General features: G+C 44.7%; 2 protein-coding genes across 4 annotated transcripts in view; both read left to right on the top strand.

The window, feature by feature from the left end:
* CD96 (CD96 molecule) overlaps positions 1-12,357 on the top strand; it is a 47,203-nt gene extending 34,846 nt beyond the window's left edge. For all 3 annotated transcript variants that reach the window (XM_080579516.1, XM_080579517.1, XM_080579515.1), the window contains exons 8-17: positions 519-609; positions 883-1,059; positions 2,071-2,124; positions 3,333-3,377; positions 4,294-4,368; positions 6,277-6,351; positions 8,337-8,417; positions 9,094-9,183; positions 9,570-9,693; positions 10,766-12,357. In XM_080579516.1, coding sequence (XP_080435642.1) covers positions 519-609; positions 883-1,059; positions 2,071-2,124; positions 3,333-3,377; positions 4,294-4,368; positions 6,277-6,351; positions 8,337-8,417; positions 9,094-9,183; positions 9,570-9,693; positions 10,766-10,874 — 921 coding nt within the window. In that variant the 3' untranslated portion in view covers positions 10,875-12,357. The remainder of the gene's footprint in view (positions 1-518; positions 610-882; positions 1,060-2,070; positions 2,125-3,332; positions 3,378-4,293; positions 4,369-6,276; positions 6,352-8,336; positions 8,418-9,093; positions 9,184-9,569; positions 9,694-10,765) is intronic.
* A 7,732-nt stretch (positions 12,358-20,089) lies between these two features.
* The window catches only part of PLCXD2 (phosphatidylinositol specific phospholipase C X domain containing 2), a 67,623-nt gene continuing 66,423 nt past the window's right edge, over positions 20,090-21,289 (top strand). Inside the window, exon 1 of the mRNA XM_080575749.1 lies at positions 20,090-20,916. Coding sequence (XP_080431875.1) covers positions 20,346-20,916 — 571 coding nt within the window. The 5' untranslated portion in view covers positions 20,090-20,345. The remainder of the gene's footprint in view (positions 20,917-21,289) is intronic.

Below are 21,289 nucleotides of genomic sequence, written 5' to 3'. Positions count from 1 at the left end.
GGAAACCTCTTAAGTACAATGCCCTCTACAAAGGTATTTAATTTTGTGTATTCAACATATCAATGTGCTAGGCAGTTTTTTTCATGGGATTTGTGTCCTTATCTGCCCAACAAATGAAAGATTTGCATGACAATCAGGAGGCGTCTCATTCTTGCCCCCTTATCCTACACATTACTAGTGCCAGTGTTCCTCCATATGGGTGTTTGTCCCCAAAGTGCTGGGCTGGGTCTTGGGGGGTCACCCCATGTCTCTCCAGCCACTGAACTGAACTGAAGGGCATTGAAGCCCGATCACCCCCAGGGTAGCAATGGGGGTGTCCCTTAACTTTCCTTCCATGGTGCCTCCAACTAGAAAAATGGTAGGGGAAGAATTGCAATGAGGAGGGAGTGCTTCCTGGCCAAGGAGGGTGATGTGTAAATAAGATTGTCAGAGCAACTCTGTCCATCATGGATTTTGTATGCCAGCAGTGGCGGACAGGTGAGAATGGTGGAGGCTAACTGTTCTTCACTGTCCCACAGCCTAATGTGAGCTGCATTGTGAGGAACGCATTTCCCAAGCCAAGCATCGTGTGGTATGTGGACCGAGCAACACTGATGGAGCAGTCTGAAGGTAATAAGTCCCATTAACAGGTCAATTACATAACTGTAGAAATGATTCAGAGGAAAAGCAATGGTTGCTAAACTGCTGCTGATGGGAGCATGTAGGTGTCCATCTGGGTGGACTGCTTTGGATAGCATCTCAGCCAAGAAACCTTCAGCTACATAAGCTTGCTTTTCAGTACTGGCATTTTGCATGACTCTGATTTATAATTTGAAGTGTTATGAAAAGGGTTTGCAGCTTTTCTTTTTCTTTTTGTGTGTGTGTTTGTTTTTTCTTCTCCAGAAATTTCTGTTGAACAAGAAGACTCACAAGACAGTGATGGTTTCTATCAGCTGAGATCTATGCTAATGTTACAAGGGACCCACCAGGCACATACAACATTCTCGTGTGTATGTCTGTTTCCCTTCCTCAGGAATGAAACATGGAATATTTCATCAGAAGAAATATCTATTTCTTTTGGTAGGTTTTTCATAGATAGGACATATCTGAAATGTTAAGAATACCAAACACATGTATTCTCTGCTATTTAAATTACAGAAGAAATGGGAAGTGTATGGAAGTTTTGTTAAACACATTCATCACACAGCTTGAGCTTTCTGGCAGGTTTCTTAGCTCAAGTCTCTAAATGAGCCAAGAAACCTGACAAAAATGCCTGAGTAAACTCATCAAGTTGAGAAGAAAAGAAACTCCTACACAAACATAAGATGTTTGGTATTTGTTAGGCAGTATCTTGCTGCAATTCACATACCCAAAAGTACACTAACTTAGCTACACAGCACCAGTGAGCTGTTACAACCACGTATTTCTCACTGAGCAGTCCTGCAGAGTGTCTGGCAAGAAGAACAGATAGACTTCCTTTAGCACCCTCTTGTGCACACCTTGTCTTCAGGTGCAAATGCACAGTTACACCTTTTTTTTTTTTTTCTTTTTTTTTTTTCTACTATGTATGTTCCTTGCTGCACAGATAATATAACAGAACTGCTGGCCCTGGATCAGCTTTCATGTGTACCGTGGTAACTACTTGCACCTGTATTAGCTTTTGGCTCTGGATACATTATTGGTATGTTTTTCAACAAAGACTACATCAAAACCCAAAGCTTAGTCCCTTAAAATATAGCTTTGGAAGGCGGGGAGATGAATGATCATTTTTCTTCAAAATGACTCATTTCACCCAATTTGCAGTGTTGTAGAAATGTATTCAAATCAGAGAGACGTCAATTAAAGAAGTCTACATTTTTGCCTGTGGGCTATACTAACACTAAGATAGATCCACTCTGTATAAAAATGTTAGTGTATTTAGATGTGACAAAAAGGAGGAAAATTAAGTTAATTCTTGGCAATGTTCTGTGAAGGTGCCATACTAACGGCACAAACTCCAGACTAAATTTTCAACCTATATAACAAAAGCCTAACTTCTTTTAGGAACTGCTTTCATCTCTGTTTTTTTTTTTTTTTCTTCCCCCCTCACAGACAATACATCTAATGAAGCCTCATCCCAAGCATTTACCAACATGGCTTCAGAAGGTAGGATAAATTAGAAGACAAAATAACCTGGGTTATGTTAGGGGTGCATCTATAAATTCTTAAAGCTATTGGAGAGATGGTTTTGCAGACTTGCTTCTGGGTGAATAGTAAGGTATCCTTTTCTGCAGCTATGACTTCAGAACAAATACAACGCGCAGATATTTTGGTGATGTAATCCATCATAGTTAAACTCAAACGTAATTAAACTCTGGCCTTGAAGGGCACTTAATGTTCTTTCTGATGCTTCAGCTAGCATTTGAATATAGTTCTTTCAGCACTGAGCTGGTAATTAAAAATAACTTCCCTACTAATGGTTCGACATTCTGCTTAAGTACACAGCCAAGATCCTCAACACTTTTGCCTAATTAAGGGACTGATGGAATGTTTCTTAATTTGTGTAAATTTGGAAAATTTGTGCTCTTCCCCTGCAAGTTTGTCTTATTGTCAGCTTATCGCAGACAGACAAATTGTTCTCCCCTCACATCAGCTGAAGTGCTTTGGAGATGCCTCTCCTTGGATAGCTTGCTTTGCTCTGTACAGGAGCCAGTTGTGTTTCAGCAGTAGATTATGTGCTTGTGTCAGAGAAATACTGTAGATAAATGGCAAGGAAAGAGGTGTGTTTTTCTACATAAGCTTCCTCTTACTTGGGATGTAAATGCTGCTTGGGCAGGACGATGTCTCTGTTGTGCTTGGCCAGATGGTTAACAGCCCTTCAATTGCAAGGAATAAATCCCTCTCTCTCCACTTCTTTGAGGATTTGGTGAGCACTTTTCAGGGCAGTATTCCTGATATTTCCTGCCAGAGTTGCAGCCTCTGAAATGCCTCATGGGTGGAGCCATGCAGGTGCCCTCACCAGGTCACATACGTTATTTCAACCTGCATGCTAATAAGACACATCTGTCTGCATGGGTTAAAACTACGCAACCCACTTCTGATTTTTGAGTGAGGTGGAGATTGGAGGTAGTAGGGGTTCCAGACCCTTTGGCCCCCAAACCTTTGCTTTCCCTAGGGGTTACACATCATAGTTCCCTCAGGTGCTTCTTGGTTCTTGCTGGACCACTTGGCTAGGTTGTGCATTGAAGGATTATTTGGAAATTAAGTGTGATGCACTTTCTCTCACTCTTGAGCCCTTGAGTGACCCTCTTTTCCAAAGCAGAATAAATACCCTTTTCATCTTTAGTAAAGGTGTTTGCTTTGATTTGTTATAGACCTTGGAAATTCAGCACTTACATCGGCTGTCATGACTACCTCAGGTAAGGAAAAATTAAAAAAGCTTTCCTTATTACTCAGTCAATACATGTATGATCTTTGCTTGACCTTTTCTTAAATGCCATGTACACAGAGCCAGAAGAATGTCAGCGAGAGGTCAGCGTGCCCTGACACTGGCAGTACCTGTAAATGCTCTTGGATGGGAATTTGTGAGCTGCAAAGTCAACCAGGAAGAGAGCTAACGCAAATCCTACTAAAGCCCTGTCACATTAGAACAGCATGTAAAATGGCATGATGAATACCAAATATTATTCTTACGCCTTTTATAAAATGGAATAGAAATCCCATAAAACCATAAATAAATTTATCCTGTTATGATGGAGAGGTGCTTGTGACAGAAAAGAAGTTTAAATCCCCATTTTTATCTTGACCTGACAGTAGCATATCATCCTTATTCTTTAATGATATGGGATAAGTGTCACTGCTTTACAAGAGGAAGCATATGGATAACCACGTTAAACTATCTTCTGTAACTGATAGGAAAACCCAAAAAAGTGTGTGATCACCCAGGCCTATACAGTTGTGACATGTTGCGAGGCCCACACCTGGGCAGGCCCCAGCTAGGCCAAGGAGCACCACTGGCATGTGCATAATCTACCCCATGGCCATTAAACTGAGCCCTGTGTATAAAAGCACAATTAAATAACAGCTAGCCCATATGAAAGGCTTTGCTTTAATCACTTTGACTTTTACTGACTGCCTGCTGAATAGATGGGACGTGTCCTGAGCATTTAACCTACAACCCCAACAGTAGGCCCCTGTCACATAGTCTGTGTTTACCCAATGCTTGCTGCAAGTTCTTTGTTCTATACTCATCTGTGTTGTTCTATAATTTCTTAATTTTAATTTTTAAACATTCTACCAACTAAATGGGATACTGTTTAATCTGTGTTTCTTTAGAGCATCAGTTTACATCTTCGGCCTCCCCAGATTTCACAACTCGAGCAAGTTTGGCTCATGCTTCCACAACACAAGGTAATGAATTTGGCCAAAATGATTTCCGTATTGCTTCAGCATGAATCACAGCATGTGAAATTCCCATTTTGGATTCAAATGGCACGTACAAAATGGCAGCACAGGCAGCATGAGGAAGAGGCGATGCAGCTCAGCAGTGCTGAACCACTGCCTTCCCCTCCATAGCAGCACAGTAGCCATAGCAAGAATGAATACAGTCCATGGAGTCTGCAGCAGTCTTATTCTCCAGACAAAACAAAATGCCTTACAACAGCCTGACTTTCGTGAGCCTGTCAGGTGTTAAGTGTCCTCCTTCATCTGTGTGATTCAACCCTGCAAACTTCACTTAAAGCAACCACCATTATACTACAGCAATATTTACCCAGGTGTGAGCGAGCAATGCAATTGGTGACATGTGAAGCAGTACTGGAGGAAAAGGCTGAGCAAAAGGATTTATTCTGACCCAGCAGTGCACTGTTTGGGAGGTGAATACCTTCATATGAAGCCTGGGGCAAAGAGGAGGTTATATATATACGTATGCCAGGGCAGGAACAGAGATTGCAGCAGCAGTGAAATTAAATCTGGCCTCTTCCTGGGCTGCCCTCCCCACCCTCTGAAGCAGAGACCTGGATGGCAGCAGGGCACTAAGGGGGAATAATTTTGACTGAAAGGCTATAAATATACAATGCGAATAGAGAGGCTTCCCCTCACTGGGTTGTATATCATAACTGCTTGGGGAGGTACGATGTCAAAGTCGTAGTGCAAGCCAAAGCTGAGCCATTTCTCTCCTGTAAATAGCCCAGGGAACAACTGCCTTTTAACCAGTGTCCCCGATGTGTGGCAGGAGCACTGTCCTGAGCATGGGTTTGTGCTGCGCATCTCTGGCTTGCTTCTGGTTCCCACACCAGTCCCACCATGGCGCTTTTGGTCAGACCTTTAGGGCTGCAGCTGAGTCAGGATGCTAAATCCAAGCCTGACACTTTAAAAAAAAAAAAAAAAAAAGTGGCAGGGATGGGGGTGGTGTTTCAGTTCCCCTTATTTTGCAAGTTGTTAAAATGAAAACCCAAGAGACAGATGGGAATTAATACAAAAGTATAGTAGTATAGTACACAGAAATAGATGGGAGAAGGAGGAGGGGAGGCAAAACTAAGGCTCTTAAATCCACAGCCTGGTCTTTCCTTAACCTCCATCTCTGATCCCAGAAATCCCCAGGCTTTGACTGCTAAGTTATAGCTGCATTTCTGTTTCTCAGGTTTGTTCAGATGGCAAAATGGCACTTTTCCAAAAATGAGACAGGTGTAAGGAAAGATGGTCTCTTTTTAGTAAATGTGAAATATTCCTCATGGACAGATAGAGGTCTACTTGCTAACCGCCATCTGTCTGTCTGAATATCAGATAAATAGCTAGTTCATCTCCAGAACACTTACTGCTTCAAAAGAAGATTCAAGAAAAATGTTAAAGAAGTGGGTATTTGGCACCAGCCGTTGTAGGTGTGAATCTCCTGTACTAACTTCCTTAAAACGTCTCTTTGCTTGTTGGAAACACAGTTTCATCCCATTGGACCTGGTAAAACCCTGTCTAAATTCAAGTTTACGTACATTTTTTCAACACTCTCCATTGATTTCAGGTTGAAACAAGCCAGTACACTCACAGTTTCTGATTTTCAGCTGAAAACCAAAAATTCAGGCCTAAATGCCCCATGTTTTCTCAGTTTATTCATACAGCTCACTAAGCTCCTCTTAAGTTTCTAGCTTGTGACAGACCTTTAAAACCAGACACAGGATTTTCTGGTGGTGTCTGGGGGAAGCCAAAATTTCAGATGATAGTTTACAACTATGTGACATTTAGGGAAGAAAGAGGAAAAAATGAAGAACAAACGATGGGGTCCTCAACAGTAATTTTTGCAAGTATGTGTGTGTTTTTCAACAGGAGAGATGATTTCTGCCCCAGAGACAAAAAGCTATACCAGCATCACAGCATTCAGAGAGAATGTGACAACAGCATGTGAGTAGATGATACGTCTCCTTTGCTTGATAGGACTGTAGCAGGGATGTTACGAAGCTAACAAGAGGTGCTGCAAAGGGCAAATGTGGTACAGACTTAGGCTGCACATCTGTGGTGGTCTGGAGTCTCTGGCAAAAAGTGCAGCAGCAGGTACTCTATGTGGCCCTCAGTTCGCAACGCCTTTGCTAAGCCCATGACATCTGTGGTGCTTATGTTCAGTTGTCACTTGATATTCATCATGCTGCCATCCAAAAATCATTACTAAACATGGAAAAGTAGTGTCCAAACAGAGAACAAACATCAAGTGGTGTCATCTGTACTAGCTTTTTAATGCTCCACAGAAGCATTCCTCTGCTGAATTGCACTGAGTTAGAAGACAAAGGCTCAAGTCTTCCAAGCCTTAAGGATTTGCAGCAGTGAAAGAGGAATGAAAAATGTTTCCGTATATTGTTTTTATTAGATCTATTTAATTTAATAATATTAAAATTAGGAGGGTTACTAGGCAAATGCAGTGAGTATTGAGGGCAGTTTATAGACAAAATAAATTACTGGAGAAGCTAAATAAAATCACAGAGCAGCAATGAAATTGTGAGCTAATGTGGGGGTATAAAGGCTGGCTAATAGAACATTGGAAGGCAGCTTCATTAAAGACCAATGAATGAAAAAAAGGTGGGGGTGGACATTTTTTCTCAAATCTTTCCCTTCAGAAAACCTTTGTTTGGCAGCAGAATGCGAGAAATTACTTGATTTTTTTACATCTTGCTTTGTGCTTTCAGGACAGGCAGGACCTGTCAGTGCGCTATTGTATTTGTATGGCAGTCATCTTCTGGCTGAAGCACAAATACAACAGCCACCTTCTTTATTCTGAATATATTTTTGCAGCACACTGGTGGTTATATACCGGCATATAACCCACAACCACACATTTAGACTGAAACCTTGTGACAGCTCCGCTTGCCTTGCGACCCTGCTCTTGCACAGCTTGCCCGTTGCAGTTTTGTTAAAAAGCACACTGAACCGTGTTTTATTTAAGGGAGGTACAGCACCACTCACTGTCTTCCCTACAGCCACGTCTGCCTGACAGCTAGCTGAGGCATGAGCTTGAAGGGTCTTCCATGAGGCAGCTATAACTGAGAACAATTTCAGAGCACACAAGCACCGGTGTGCTTGCTGAGGCATACCAATGTGTTCCAGTACGTCCTCCCAGAGCCACAGGGCTCCTGCAGTGGGGATTATCACTATTAGCTAAATTCTCTGAGGCTGTAACACAAGCCATTATGTAAATAATAATACATAGCTTTCATTGGCATGCTGTATAGAGCACAGTGCTATGAGATTTCTAAGTGTATGTCCTTTTTTTTTTTCTTTTGTCCTCTTCTAAATGGCATGTCTACTATGCTTGCCCCTGTAGAATTTAATATCTGATAAACAAGGAAAAAAAAACTAAATTGAATTAACATCAAAAACTCTTAGTGAATTTTTAGAGTGCCCTAAAAGTGGACTGATTTTTTTCTGATTGTAATTGAGTATTCATATATGCTTGAGTGCTTATATATATAAACATATATATATATATATGGTAGGGGTTTTTATTAAATGTATTTATATATTAGTTGTGTTTTTAAAATATATATCTTTATATGTATATATGCACACATATGTATTTTTAAAAAACTTCTCTCTGTATATATATATATATATATGTATGTTTGACTGCTTAATCTCAGTCAGAACCAGCATCTCATGAGAAAGCTAGATTTTCCTGGCTCAGTCTGGTTACTCATCTACATCATTTAAACAGTGGGATTTTTTTCCTTGGATCTATAAACCAGCAATTACATGAAAGACTCTCAGGTATCTCTGTTATTCCATTTGTTGTTTGCATCAGGGAAAACTGATGATATAAAATAGCCACAGTTAAGCCTAATGAAGCAGTCACGTACAGGCTGTTACAATCATTTAAGGTTATTACTGCTTTTATACAGATTTGAATGATTCCACCACTGAATCCCCAAAGAGCCTCAAGAATGCAACGCGCTCATCTGAGGATACAACCCCTGTGCATAGTAAGTGCTGTGACGGTTCTGCAAATACCGTATAGTTGTCTAGCTGCATATTTTAGCTATTGTTTTGGAGCACATGAACACAAAGACAGCTCGAGAAAACAGGCATGTGTCCTTAGGCAGCACTGATCTTAAAGGCTGGTAGCTTAACTGTATTAGGAAAGGGAAAATGTCTGTCTACAAACAAATGAAATATTATTTTTGTGGTTCAGACACAGCTCTTGATACAGGACACTGAGGTTTCACGCAGTCATGGCAGAAGCAGACTCTGTGTTGCTGCTAAGCCACTTAGTATCTTTAGCTTTTTCATTACCATCAAAGAAGCAAAAATCTTATCATTCTCCCAGACTGCTGTGCAGCTCAGTGCTGGCTTGCTGGAATATTTTAATAGGTATTTACCAGTGTTCCCTGTTTCTTCTAATGTTCTTTTATTTGATAAAAGCAAATTTCTTTGCCTAGCAGTAGCTTGTATGCCAAAAACACAATTGTCCCACAAAGTGAACTTTGACATACAGACTCTGGAATTTGATTTCCAGTCCTCAGCAGGGTAAATGATGGTGGCTTCTAAACACAGAATCATAGAATGGTTTGGACGTAGTATTTGTTAAAATAAATAATGATAAAACAAAACAAAGAACAAGTAAGCTACTAAAAATGTTCTGTACCCATATCTTTGCAGGTAACGTGTCCTTCAGCATAACAGACCAGCCCGTTTCAGCTACCAGATGGAAAGGTTTCTTTACCACCATCCCACTGGTCAATAGTACTGGTGAGACATGATCCTACAAATCCTAAGCAGTGGGAATGAGTGCTGGGGGTGTGCTGAGACATGCTGTCTCTCTGTGGAGAAGCTCATGGGGGAACAGAGAACACCAGTGGTTTTCTGATGAAGTGCTTGTCCAGCTGTGCCTAAATAACCTCATTCAGCCACTGGTGAGTGGCTGAAATCAGCCTGCAAACCCAGCCAGAACACAAGTCCATGAACTGGAGCAGTGATGTTCAGGTTTTACAGGGCTCAGCCTGGAAACCTGGCCATCCTGTATTGGGCTGGAGCCGCTTTGTCTGCAGGGCTGGGGAGGATCAGGAAGCCAAAGGCAGCAGGCACAAACATCTCTCCTTCTGACCAGGTTTGGCTCATTACTGTGTCCCTTGCAGGCAATGTGAAGAATAAAGAAGCCAGTCGCTTCCCCTGGCCAACGGTGGTAGCGATCATGCTCCTCTTCTGCAGCTTTCTGATAGTGTTAGGCATCAGGAAATGGTGTCAGTACCAAAAAGAGATGTAAGTATCAGCAAGGGGAACAGAATGTGTGGGAGGTATAGTACAGCACAAACTCCAGTCTCTGGTGTTTGGACTTAAGTGTTTCCACCTGAAACTCTCCACAGTGTACAAGGCCTTTAAGTATGTGGATCACTAATGCCACCTTTTTATACAGGGGTATGCAGTGTAGAGTGGTCTCAGTCCTCCCATCCATTCTGCAGATCTCTGTAAAATAAACCTTAAAAAGAACTGTGGTGCAGCTTTGGTGCATGCTGTAGGGTATGAGGGAAGAGTGCAAGTAATTTTTTTTCCCCAGAGCATCCCACTTCTATTAGCCTCCCTGCCAGCTGCCTTTGCTCTCTCATTTTGCATGGTTACTTGAGGACATACTTTAATGTAACTGTACTTCTAGGGTACTACAGGAGTTGTGGATAATATATGTGAAAGCAGGCTACCTGATACACAATCCCAGTCAGAGAAGCACTGAGTTTGTAATTATGGCCAAAGTTTAATTCCTTAGTAAAGCATTCAGAGACCCTCTGATGAAAGTGGTATCTAAAAGCCAATTATTTTTAATCTTCCTACCATTACTAAAATGTTTGAAAAATCATGGAGATCATGAATCATTTGCTGTCCTAGAAAATCCTTTCAAAACATAACAGCAAACCCTATATATTGAAGGTAAAAATGGAGTGGATTTTTATCACTGATTTGGGACAGGACCTTACTTTATCTTGGCCTATAAATTGGCAAAAGAAAGAAGTTATGAGTCTTTAAATATATCTTCAAAGAGCAGCAGGAGCAGGAGATCCCTGTGATGGCTTTGAGTGGTTCACCAGGGCCATGATCTTTTTTTTAAAAACATGAATAAAATAAAACTGTGAGGTGGGAGCTCAGAAAGCCACATGGGCACCAGGAGGTGCATTGGGGCTGTAAAAGAGGAACAGGGAAATCACGATGTGTAAGAGCCAATGCCAGGTGCTGTTACAACATACTCTCTGCTTAGTGTCCGTCTACTTCCTCTTGTGAACATTTTACAACGGTCTTTCATGTGGCTTTTGTGTTATACCATATTTTGTCTCTTCCATTGCAGTATGAACAGACCTCCATCTTTCAAGCCACCGCCACCTCCCATAAAGTACACATCTATGGTAGAGTCTGATGGGACTCCCCCATCCTACCACGAACTGGAAAACCTGTAACATCGCCTGCGCTGCTTCTGTAGTGCACAGCGGAAGACTGACACAGTTAAGAAGCTCTGTCTTTAAAGCAGTGATTACAGGAGTTTGGTGTTAATGACCCATATTAAAATTCAGAGTGCCTAAATGACATTAATGTTGGCAGCTGAGCACTCCTGAGCACACTGACTTCATCCCTTCTCTCTCTGTATGCATTACACTAACACCATTGTGAGTGTCACAGAGAGATTACATGTGCTTAATTTGAATTGGGTAATCAACTGGGAATTTGCTGTCTTGTTAATGGGAGTAGATTAACACATCATTCCATAAGCCTGCCTAAAGAGTGCTGAAGCTTTCTGTTTTACTAAGTGTATAGAGATGACAGCTCTGCTGTATGGACACCATGATTACATGGGAAAACCTTGGCTTAATACCAGCTTTTTGAGACCTACATGAGCAGTTATTACAATTACTTTTTTTTTTTTACTCTGCAAGTATCAGCTAATATGACCTAACACATCCTATCACTGTAAAGCCAAACCAAGAAGACAGAGAGAGAGAAAACACCAAAGCAGAAATCAGTAGCTTGCATTGAAAGAAAATAGTCTGCATTTGTCACCAGGGGGTTTCAGCACAAGAGCACTGGGAGAGGCTGATACGACATAAACGGTACCATGCAGGCCCAGTGGACCTGCTGGCAAAGAAGATGCAGATGCCTTTGGTGAAGTCACAAGGAAGAGTCAGTTGAGGGCTCATTTACAAGTAATCAATCGACCAGAGACTTAAGGACTGAAGTGAATACGACCCCGAGGATAATGGAATGTGACAGTCCTTTTGGAAGAGTCGTGCCTTTGAAACGATAATTGCCCTTGGGTCTGCTTTTCTGAGTATTATATTTATGGTATATGTGAGAAGAGAAAGGAATATAATCCTTTTATTTTTACTTGTTCTTCATTGGTTTTTGTCATTTGCTATCTTCAGATTTTTCAGGACCTTGGAGGAAGTGTCCCAGGTGTCTTAAGTCTGTGGAAGGGGCAGTCCAGATTTACCCTATCCTGCCCAGACTGCGTATTTCCTTGCATTGACACTAATGATTAAATGATCGTGCTGTGGGTTGGGTCACATCAGCACACTGAATGGATGTCATTCAGGTCAGCAGTTGTGTGATTACCAACACAAAGTGCAAGAGATGCAGCAGGAGCACTGCTTTTGGCAGCATTGTGCTCTTACATCGACTTAAGCAAGCCAAGAAACCGTCCCTGCAAGCTTGTTGGAAAATTTATTGTTACCACAATGGTCTTTTTGTAATTAAGGCAAATCAACTAAAATTAAATCATGTCAAACAAAATTGGTGTTCTGATTTAGGAATGGGATTTGCATTATTTACTGCTAAACACTGGCCAATGAGTATCAGGGCTTGGAGCACTGTATTTCTTGTGACTTTACATGAATTACTGTGACTTCACATGAATTACTTTCCATGACTTACTGGAAAGAACAATCTGACAGACATTTTAAAGTGTTTTATAGTGTTATTTACCTTCTAGCACAAGGAGTTCTGAGTTCATCGTTAAGGTAATATCCGTGCTCAATAGAAAACACTTTCCTTCCTCCAAATTATACAGACTTTGAACGTGCAGATGACTTTGCTAATCTGACCATTTCTTGTGTGTATGGGTTTGTGGAAACAAAGCAGTTTAACTTTTGTCATACCATCAGTCGCTGCAAAAGCAGGCTGCTTTTTATTCCTGTATATATTTATATATTTCCTATATATACGGGAAAAAGCTAGACAGCCATATTCCGAGGGCTGTGGAGAGCCTCAACTTTCTTCCTTGTCAACAGCTGAGGATGACCGTCTACAGTATACCAGCCAACGAGGGGTTATTTTCTCGTTATAGATATTTTAATCATCCTAATTGCTTGACGGCAGAGATGCTCCCTCTGTCACTAAGGTTTTGCAGGGTGCCTTGGGCTGCATTCCCAAGGTTAGCGTGACCCTAAGGTTTGGGGTTAGTGGTTTTTCGGCGTGTCCCGTAGCAGGGCCAGATCCCAAAGAGCGGAGCTGATGCATCCACCGCCAAGGGACGCTGCCGCCCGCTGCCAGGCGCTGCTCACGGCATCTCCAGGGGGTCTTTCCCCAGAGGCAGCCCCATCCCACCCCCCGGACCCCGAAGCACCCGGAGGGGTGCAAACGGCCCTGAGCCGGCCCCAGCAGGTGGCGCCCGCGGCCGCCGCCTTCGCCGCCGGGACCGAAAGCGGGGGCTCGGCGCCGCGCCCCGGGAAGGGGGGTACGGGGCGGTGTGGAGGAGGGGAACTGCACCTCGGGTGGGTGGTCGTCGGGGGTCCCTTCCTACAGAACTGTTATTGCTTAAGGGAAAGGGAGAAAGGGAAAGGAAAAGAAAAAAAATAAAAAAGGAAATGGAAAGAGGGGAGAGGAGAGGAGAGGGGAGGGGAGGGGAGGGGAGGGGAGGGGAGGGGAGGGAGAGGAGAGGAGAGGAGAGGAGAGGAGAGGAGAGGAGAGGAGAGGAGAGGAGAGGAGAGGAGAGGAGAGGAGAGGAGAGGAGAGGAGAGGAGAGGAGAGGAGAGGAGAGGAGAGGAGAGGAGAGGAGAGGAGAGGAGAGGGAGAGGAGAGGGAGAGGAGAGGGAGAGGAGAGGGAGAGGAGAGGAGAGGAGAGGAGAGGAGAGGAGAGGAGAGGAGAGGAGAGGAGAGGAGAGGAGAGGAGAGGAGAGGAGAGGAGAGGAGAGGAGAGGAGAGGAGAGGAGAGGAGAGGAGAGGAGAGGAGAGGAGAGGAGAGGAGAGGAGAGGAGAGGAGAGGAGAGGAGAGGAGAGGAGAGGAGAGGAGAGGGAGAGGAGAGGGAGAGGAGAGGAGAGGAGAGGAGAGGAGAGGAGAGGAGAGGAGAGGAGAGGAGAGGAGAGGAGAGGAGAGGAGAGGAGAGGAGAGGAGAGGAGAGGAGAGGAGAGGAGAGGAGAGGAGAGGAGAGGAGAGGAGAGGAGAGGAGAGGAGAGGAGAGGAGAGGAGAGGAGAGGAGAGGAAAAAGAAAAGAGAAAAAGGAGAGAAGAGGGAAGGAGAAAAAAGAGGAGGACAGGACAGAGGAGAGGAGATAGGAGAGGAAAGAGGGAAAGAAAAAAGAGGAGAGGAGAAAAGGAGAGAAAAGAGGAGAAAAAGGGAGAGCAGATAAAAGAAAGGAAAAGTAGAAAAAAGAGAAGAAAAGAGGAGAAAAGAACCTGCCTGACAGCTTCACTTTTTTTCGATTTTTTCCACCCCTAAAATGAGCTCAGAATAGTTGTTAGTCCTGTTTGACTCCATCTCATCTTTACCAGGATAAGCATGTACACTTGCAGTTACTCAAGGATAATGATTACATTCCAAATGTATCCCTTCTTTAAAAGAGAAAAAACAGTTTTTGTTTTTTGGTTTTTTTGTTTGTTTGTTTGGTTTGTTTGTTTGTTTGTTTGTTTTTTCACCAGCTGCCCCAGTATGTGGGTTTAAATCATTCCGATTGGACATGGCTTCTGTTAACTCCGGAGGACCATAAACAGCCCACCGCCAAAGTTTAAGTTATCAGATGCCTGAAGGTTGCTACATGAGTGCCAGATAAAAGCTTTTCCAGAAGAGCAAGGTGTTAAAAGCGCACTGTTGGGCCCTCAATAAGTGGGGAATGGGGAAGGCTGTGCATGGGGCAGGGGGCCTGTCCTAAGCCTTTGCCCACCTGCCACCCCCTGATGGCAGCGGGGACAGAGCGGATGGCCTGCCATCAGCATGCCCGAGGGCCACCCCACCAAGCACCGATCCTCCTGCAGACCTTCTGCTTCCCTCAGCATCACGCATCCTTTTTAAACTTCATACAAGACACCTTTTTGTCCTGTAAATTAATTAAGCTTGGCTTGGTTATTTAACAAGCCCCCCCCCCCCGCTGCATGCGCAGTGTGCTTGAGTCAGGCCAGGGCTGGTGAGGATGCGGGGTGCCTGGGAGCAGGCTGGGGACAGTCCCAGGGCTGGGCTCGTTAGTTTCTAATTGCTGATCATAGGTTTGGGATATCCCGGGGATATAGCCCGTCTTGATACGGACCCACAGGGTTTTCTCTTTTAGGTAGATCTTTCCCTTGCTCCAGCTGTGTAGAAAGCCTTGTCAAGTGCTCCAGCTTCATTTTAATTTATGTGTTTGTTTTAAAAAGCTGTGTACAGAAATTACGCTCGCTAACTAGAACAGGGTATTAATTACCTTATGTCATCTTTGTTGGATTTTAAGTCATCACTTACAGAGCAGGCAAACGTTAGAAAAATGTGTGTACACTAAAACTCCAGAAGAAGCAGAGTATGAAGGAGCAATTTAGTTTTATTTATTGTTTATGTTAGCAGGTAATTCTTCCTGACTTTGCAATTAACTTTCAGCAATAAGCCAAGGAAATCTTCTAAAAAGCTCTGCAGAGGAATAATGATTAGTTAATCCCATCTAAGGAGATTTTAATGGAAATAATACAAAATCATATTATATTTAAAATGATTCCTCAAGGACAAGACAAAGCACAGGGAAGCCCCCCCCAAAGATTACTTGATTTCAAGGAACATCGGATTATGTATTTAAAATGCCTCTTCCATCTGTTTTCTAGTGTATGATGTTTCATCTCTTGCTTTGAAAAGTGCCAGGTTGCCCCAGTAAGATTTTAATCAGTGGAAAAAATGTAGCTGTTTGCCTGTTGGTTCCTTTCCAAACAGGAGGACTTCCAAATTAACTCTGGCATCCTTCACAGTTTGAAACACCCTCATGTGGTGTACATGAAGTAGTGAATAGCTTGCTATTGTCAAACAGATGACTCACAGATGCCAGGGCTTGGCGAAGAGAAACATGCAAACAAAGGCGAGAGAGAGGCAGATATTATATTGATATGAGCTGACACCGAGAGTAAAAATGGTAGGCAGAAAAAGTGGGGGAAGTCAATATTAAAAAATATGTATTATTTGACAGCTATCTAAGTCTTTCCAGAGATCTGAGGAAATATAAAAAGTGCAGCTGTAGTCACAGCGTTTTCCTGACTTGATATAAAATGGAAAATGAACACCGTTATTTGGTCTACCGCACTTGAAGAAGTGATATTTTCAGTGCAGTAATGTCTGCAGAGCTTTGAGATTGAGTGTGTCTGATGGTTTTAAATGTTAAATAATTCCATTAGAGTTAGGGTAAAAATGGTAATGAACAGCTTGGAAGAGTCTGAGTATACTGACATGAAATGTTGAGCAATTAGCTTCTCTCTGTGCGAGTGAATCCTGCAGTTCTCTTCTCATCAGTAGCAAAGTGACCTTTAAAATATGCGGATGACATAGAAGCTGTTTCAATAACTATTTTGATCTATTGTCTGCTGATAAATTGCGTGTAAGGATTTGGAATTTACATGGCACAGTAGATTTGGGACTAAAATGGAAGATTTTGAAAAGCCCTAACTGAGAGCTTTTTAATAGCAGCAGTGCATCCTGTTGAATTATGAGATGTGTTATATTCCATGGAGGAAAGAGAATGAGGCTAAGGTCACTGCAGCAGCACTTGATATCATCAACTTGTTATCTGTTGCTTTAAAGCACTTTGAAAAGTTCATTGTTCTGCCTTTGTATTCTGTGTACAGCAACCCAAGAGCCACATGTTAAAATTGCAATAAAAGACATTTGTGTGTTTGGAATTAGCTAACAGCAAAAAACATGCTTCTTACTGCTTAAGGAGCATCAGCCTGATCCGCACAGCTAATCTTTTTACTAGGTATTTGAAAATGGGAGGGTTAGGGGTGTGGGAATGGGATTTGAGCTGCTAGATTGCCTGGGCTGTCCGTGACATTGGATTGTGCTCTGCGCTGAAGCACAAGGGAATAGACGAGCCCGTTCAGTAAATCTATATAATGCATAAGTATGCTTGTACAATCAGTGGGAAAATGGAGAGTAAAGCTTTAGCCAGATCATCCTCACTGATCACTGAATGCGATTCATATGTGAATACACCAGGAACATGGAAAAATACAACTTCATACTGACCTTGATATAGAATTAAAAAAACGTAGATAATAAGATGTTTTTCCTGTCTGCTTAGGCATTCATTTCTGCAGCCACTTAAACACATGCTTGAAGTGGAGTTTTTGAAGAGTCTCAGGTGATGAGACCCTAGATAATCTGGGGGCTTAGTCTGTGGGAAAAAAAAAAAAGAAAAAAAAAAGTATTATCAATTTACATTTCTTCCATCTCTTTATTATTAATGTACATCATTGTAGGGTGTTGAACTGATTACAGAAACAAATTATGGAGTTTTGTGGAGACAGAAAGAAGCTGAGGTTTCAGGGAAGGGACCATGCAATTTAATGCACTTCATCTCTAGAAGAGCATGAGAAGGACTTTTGGACCATAAGAAAATTCTTCTAGCGGTTACTGCCAGCAAGTATCTGTGCATCGCATCTGATGCTCACAGCTGAAGTTTCACCCTGCAGAGCTGAATGAATGCATCCCCTTCCTGCACCACTCTGGTTGCGAGCTGCTGGTGTCCCGCACAGTCTAAATGTCTTTTTGCAGCTTGGAGGTCTAGAAACAATCCTAACCACAAGAGCCAGGGAGTTCTCATGGTGCATGTCACAGTGTGGAGATGCTGAAACAGGCTGAGAACAAATGAGGTCACTGGGCGGTGGCAGCACCAAAGTACTGATGCTATCATAAGCTCCTGCACTATTAAAGCTCGGTGGCAAAGGGCCAGAACCTCTTGGGAGGCTGTCAAGGGGGCAGATTAGAGACTGTCTCTCCACCACCCCCTTTTCTAGCTGATCTTATGGCCAAAGACCCCCAAGAGCTGCTCTTGCAGTAGAGATTAAAGCACAAGGCAATGCCAATGAGAATCCTTTTCCCTACCTGCTCCTCTCCAGACTCCGCTGTCTGTCATACACACCCCATCCTCGTCACATCATCTGCAGGGTGGGAAATGCAGGGTGGGGCCTGGAAGAACACCAAGGGTGCCGTACCAGCAGTCGGCCCTAATCATTTTGGCTCTAGATGACAACTTCTGTTTTTACGGCTTTACTAACCACAGTGAAGTACTGCCCCAGGGTGGGGAAAGGTGTCCTGTAGAGCATACCAGCCATGGTAAAAGTGGCTGCCCCTGTGCCGCAGAACTTCCCCATCCTGAAAGACAAAGCTGTAAAACAGACGTGGTTGCCAAATGTGTTTAAGGAATTCACACACGCTGGTTTGCCGGGAGGTCCCAAGCTGTGATGGTGGGAATGTGAGAAACAGAGTGCATTACAGCAAAGCAGGGATTCAGAGAGAACAGACTTGCAGGGATACGGACCATAAGTGTAACTAATGGAAAATGCAGAAGCTCCCAAACAGCAATCCCTTCAGTTCAAAATACGAACTTCATTACGAGACAAAATGTCTCTGACCCTATCTATGGGTTTGAATAGTGTGGCCTACTCTTTCCCACATCAGAGGCAAGTACACTAGATGGTCTTAACTGGAAGTGAAAGCTGGCCTGCAAGACAGCTGCATGCATGGCAAACCCACTGTTGATGTTCCTTCAGATAACTAGTGATAGGACTAGAGAGAATGGCCTCAAGCTGTGCCAGAGGAGGTTCAGGTTGGAAATTAGGAGACATTTCTTCTCAGAAAGAGCAGTCAGGCATTGGGACGGGTTGCCCAGGGAGGTGGTGGCGTCACCGTCCCTGGGGGTGTTCAAGGAGAGATTGGACCTGGTGCCTGGGGACATGGTTTAGTGGGTGACATTGGTGGCAGGGGGATGGTTGGACCAGATGATCTTGGAGGTCTTTTCCAACCTTAATGATTCTGTGATTCTATGATTCTTGTGTCCAAGGAGTCCCAGGACAGGAATGCTTTGAGAAAACCCATTACTGAAATTGCCCTATTTTAAAGATTGTCAAATGTCAAAGCTCTAAAAGCAAAACACCTTTGTTAGTTTCCTCAAAAAGAAAAATGCGGATTTATGATAATATGTAGATTCTGGTTGTGTTATGTGAAAATACATACTTATCATATAAGTATTTACAGATACATTAATTTGATATATACAAAACATACATGGTTTAATTAGCAGTTGTACCACCTGTTAATGAAAGCATTCTGTGAATAACTGGTGAACTTTTTCAGCCAAATAAGAAATTCCTATTCTTTATAAAAAGTACAGACAAAAGACTTCTGAAATGCATACCCTTGGTGTTCAGCCTTTAGTCATTTGACAGTGAACAAGTATCTTTTAGAGCAAGAATTGTTTTTCACTGGCATATGATGGAGTAGACCTCAGTGCTGTATATACCTAGTCATCTCTACATCCTGAGTGAAGAGTATGGAAATAATATGTTTGCACGTATTTATAAGAAGTAGTTACAAAGAGAATTTGCTCACAAAATGTTGTCCTTCAAAGACATGTAATAATGCTATGGAGAAAAAAAATATATATTTCCGAGGATCCATCTCATGTAGCAAAGCAAACACAGAAATTGTTGTGGACAAAATGCTTCACCTGACAGCTGAAAGAAATGTCAGGCAGAGTGTGCGCACTTGAGGACGCCAGGGGAGCAGAACAGCTGAGGGGCAGCTGAAGGGAAGGAGGCTGCTGCATCCTACTGCCTAGATTTGCTGCTGCAGCCTTGACTCCTGCCAGGCGCAGTAGGTGAATTGCTCCTGCTAATACTTTTATTAACCAGCAGACATTGTAAAAACAGCACTGGACCTCTGTGTTGGGGGTAGCTTTTCTGGTGCGATAGCAGAGTGGCTATATTCAGGCAAATTCAGGCTCATGGCCTTTTCCTTGTATAGGTAGGGTAGCCACGTGTGAACACACACTGAGCAGGTGAGCAGGCGCACAGCAGTGTATCACCGCGCAGTGTGGTTACAGAAAGCCTTGGGTATCTGCAAAAACGCACAGCTGGTGCAGTCAACAAGGAAAGGCGAGCCAGCTGGCTCAGAGGAGTTGAAATTTCGTGCGGCTGCCAAAGTGGAACCCCCCTGTGGTGCCGCCTGCGGCAAGATGACATTCAGACCTCAGCTGACACGACACGATCTCCAGTCCCAGGTTGCACCATTAATCTCCCCCGTCCTCTGACATGGGCAAGCACTGCGCTGGTTTCACTGGCTTGGTGGTGCAGAAAGAGAAGAAGAGCAATGGTGACAGTTACTTCACTGGGTTTGTTCAGCCCAGAGCAGAGCAGGCTGAGGGGAGGCCTCATGGCAGCCTGCAGCTCCCTCACGAGGGGAGCGGAGGGGCAGGCGCTGAGCTCTGCTCTCTGGGGACAGCGACAGGACCCGAGGGGACGGCATGGAGCTGGGACAGGGGAGGGTCAGGCTGGGTGTTAGGGAAAGGTTCTGCACCCAGAGGGTGGTCGGGCACTGGCACAGGCTCCCCAGGGCAGTGGTCACAGCACCGAGCCTGAGGGAGTTCAAGACGTTTTTGGACAACGCTCTCAGACGCAGGGGCTGATTTTTGGGTGCTCCTGTGTGGAGCCAGGAGATGGGGTCGGTGACCCTTGCGAGTCCCTGCCAGCTCAGGACATTCAGAGCGGCAGGCGTGCTGCGGGAAGCATTCCCGGGGCCGCGTCCCTGGCAGACACGGGTTAACTTTCACTCCCAACTTCCCGGGACAGCCCCGCTCCGTGCCGAGGCAGTCGCCCTTCCCCGCAGCGCGCTGCCAGCGGAGCAGGGCCGTGCCGCTCCGTGCCGTGCTGGGGCGGGGCGGGCTGCGGGCGGCCAATGGCCGGCTCGGGGCGGCTGTGACGGCGTGTGCCGGGCCGTGCCGGGCCGCGCCGGGCCGCACCTGTTACATAAGGGGCCCGGCGGCCGCTCCGCGCCCTCTCGCCGGCCGCCCCTCGCCGCTGCGGCCCGGCCGGGCCGGGGGCTGCCGGGCGGCGCTTGGGGGCGGCAGCGGCCGGGGATGAGCCCGGCGGCCGGCAAGGAGGGCGCCCGGCGGCGGCGGAGGCGCCGGGCGGCCGCGCCGGGAGCCATGGCGGAGAGCAACGCGGACTGGATGGGCTCGCTGCCGGCGGCGCTGCGCACCTGCCCTCTCTCCAACCTGGCCATCCCAGGTCGGGCGGCGGGACGGGGACGGGGACCGGTTGTGGTTTCGCGGGTCCCCCGCGGTGCGGCTGCCGGACGGGCCGTGGGGTGCCGGCTGCTCGGTGCCGCCGGGGTGACCTGGCGTCCCGCGGCGGGGTTGACCTGGCCTCCGAGGCGGCTGTGGGTGCTGGGTCTCCCGACCTTCTGCCGGGTTTTCTTTCTCCCCTGAGGCTCGGGTTTGAGCATTTCGGCCTTGTGTAGGAGGGCAGTGTGTGGAAATGCTGGTTTTATTTCTTGTCTATTTAATACTTGCTCCATCTGGGAAGGGGGTTGCCTAATCTGGTATCTGGAGTTGTTTGTCTGCCTGAAGTTAATTAACTGTTGTTCCCAAGTAGCTCGCAG

Source organism: Anser brachyrhynchus, assembly GCF_964034855.1.
Source record: "Anser brachyrhynchus genome assembly, chromosome: 1".
NCBI classification, from domain to species: domain Eukaryota; kingdom Metazoa; phylum Chordata; class Aves; order Anseriformes; family Anatidae; genus Anser; species Anser brachyrhynchus.
This window is presented reverse-complemented; position numbering and strand designations above follow the sequence as displayed.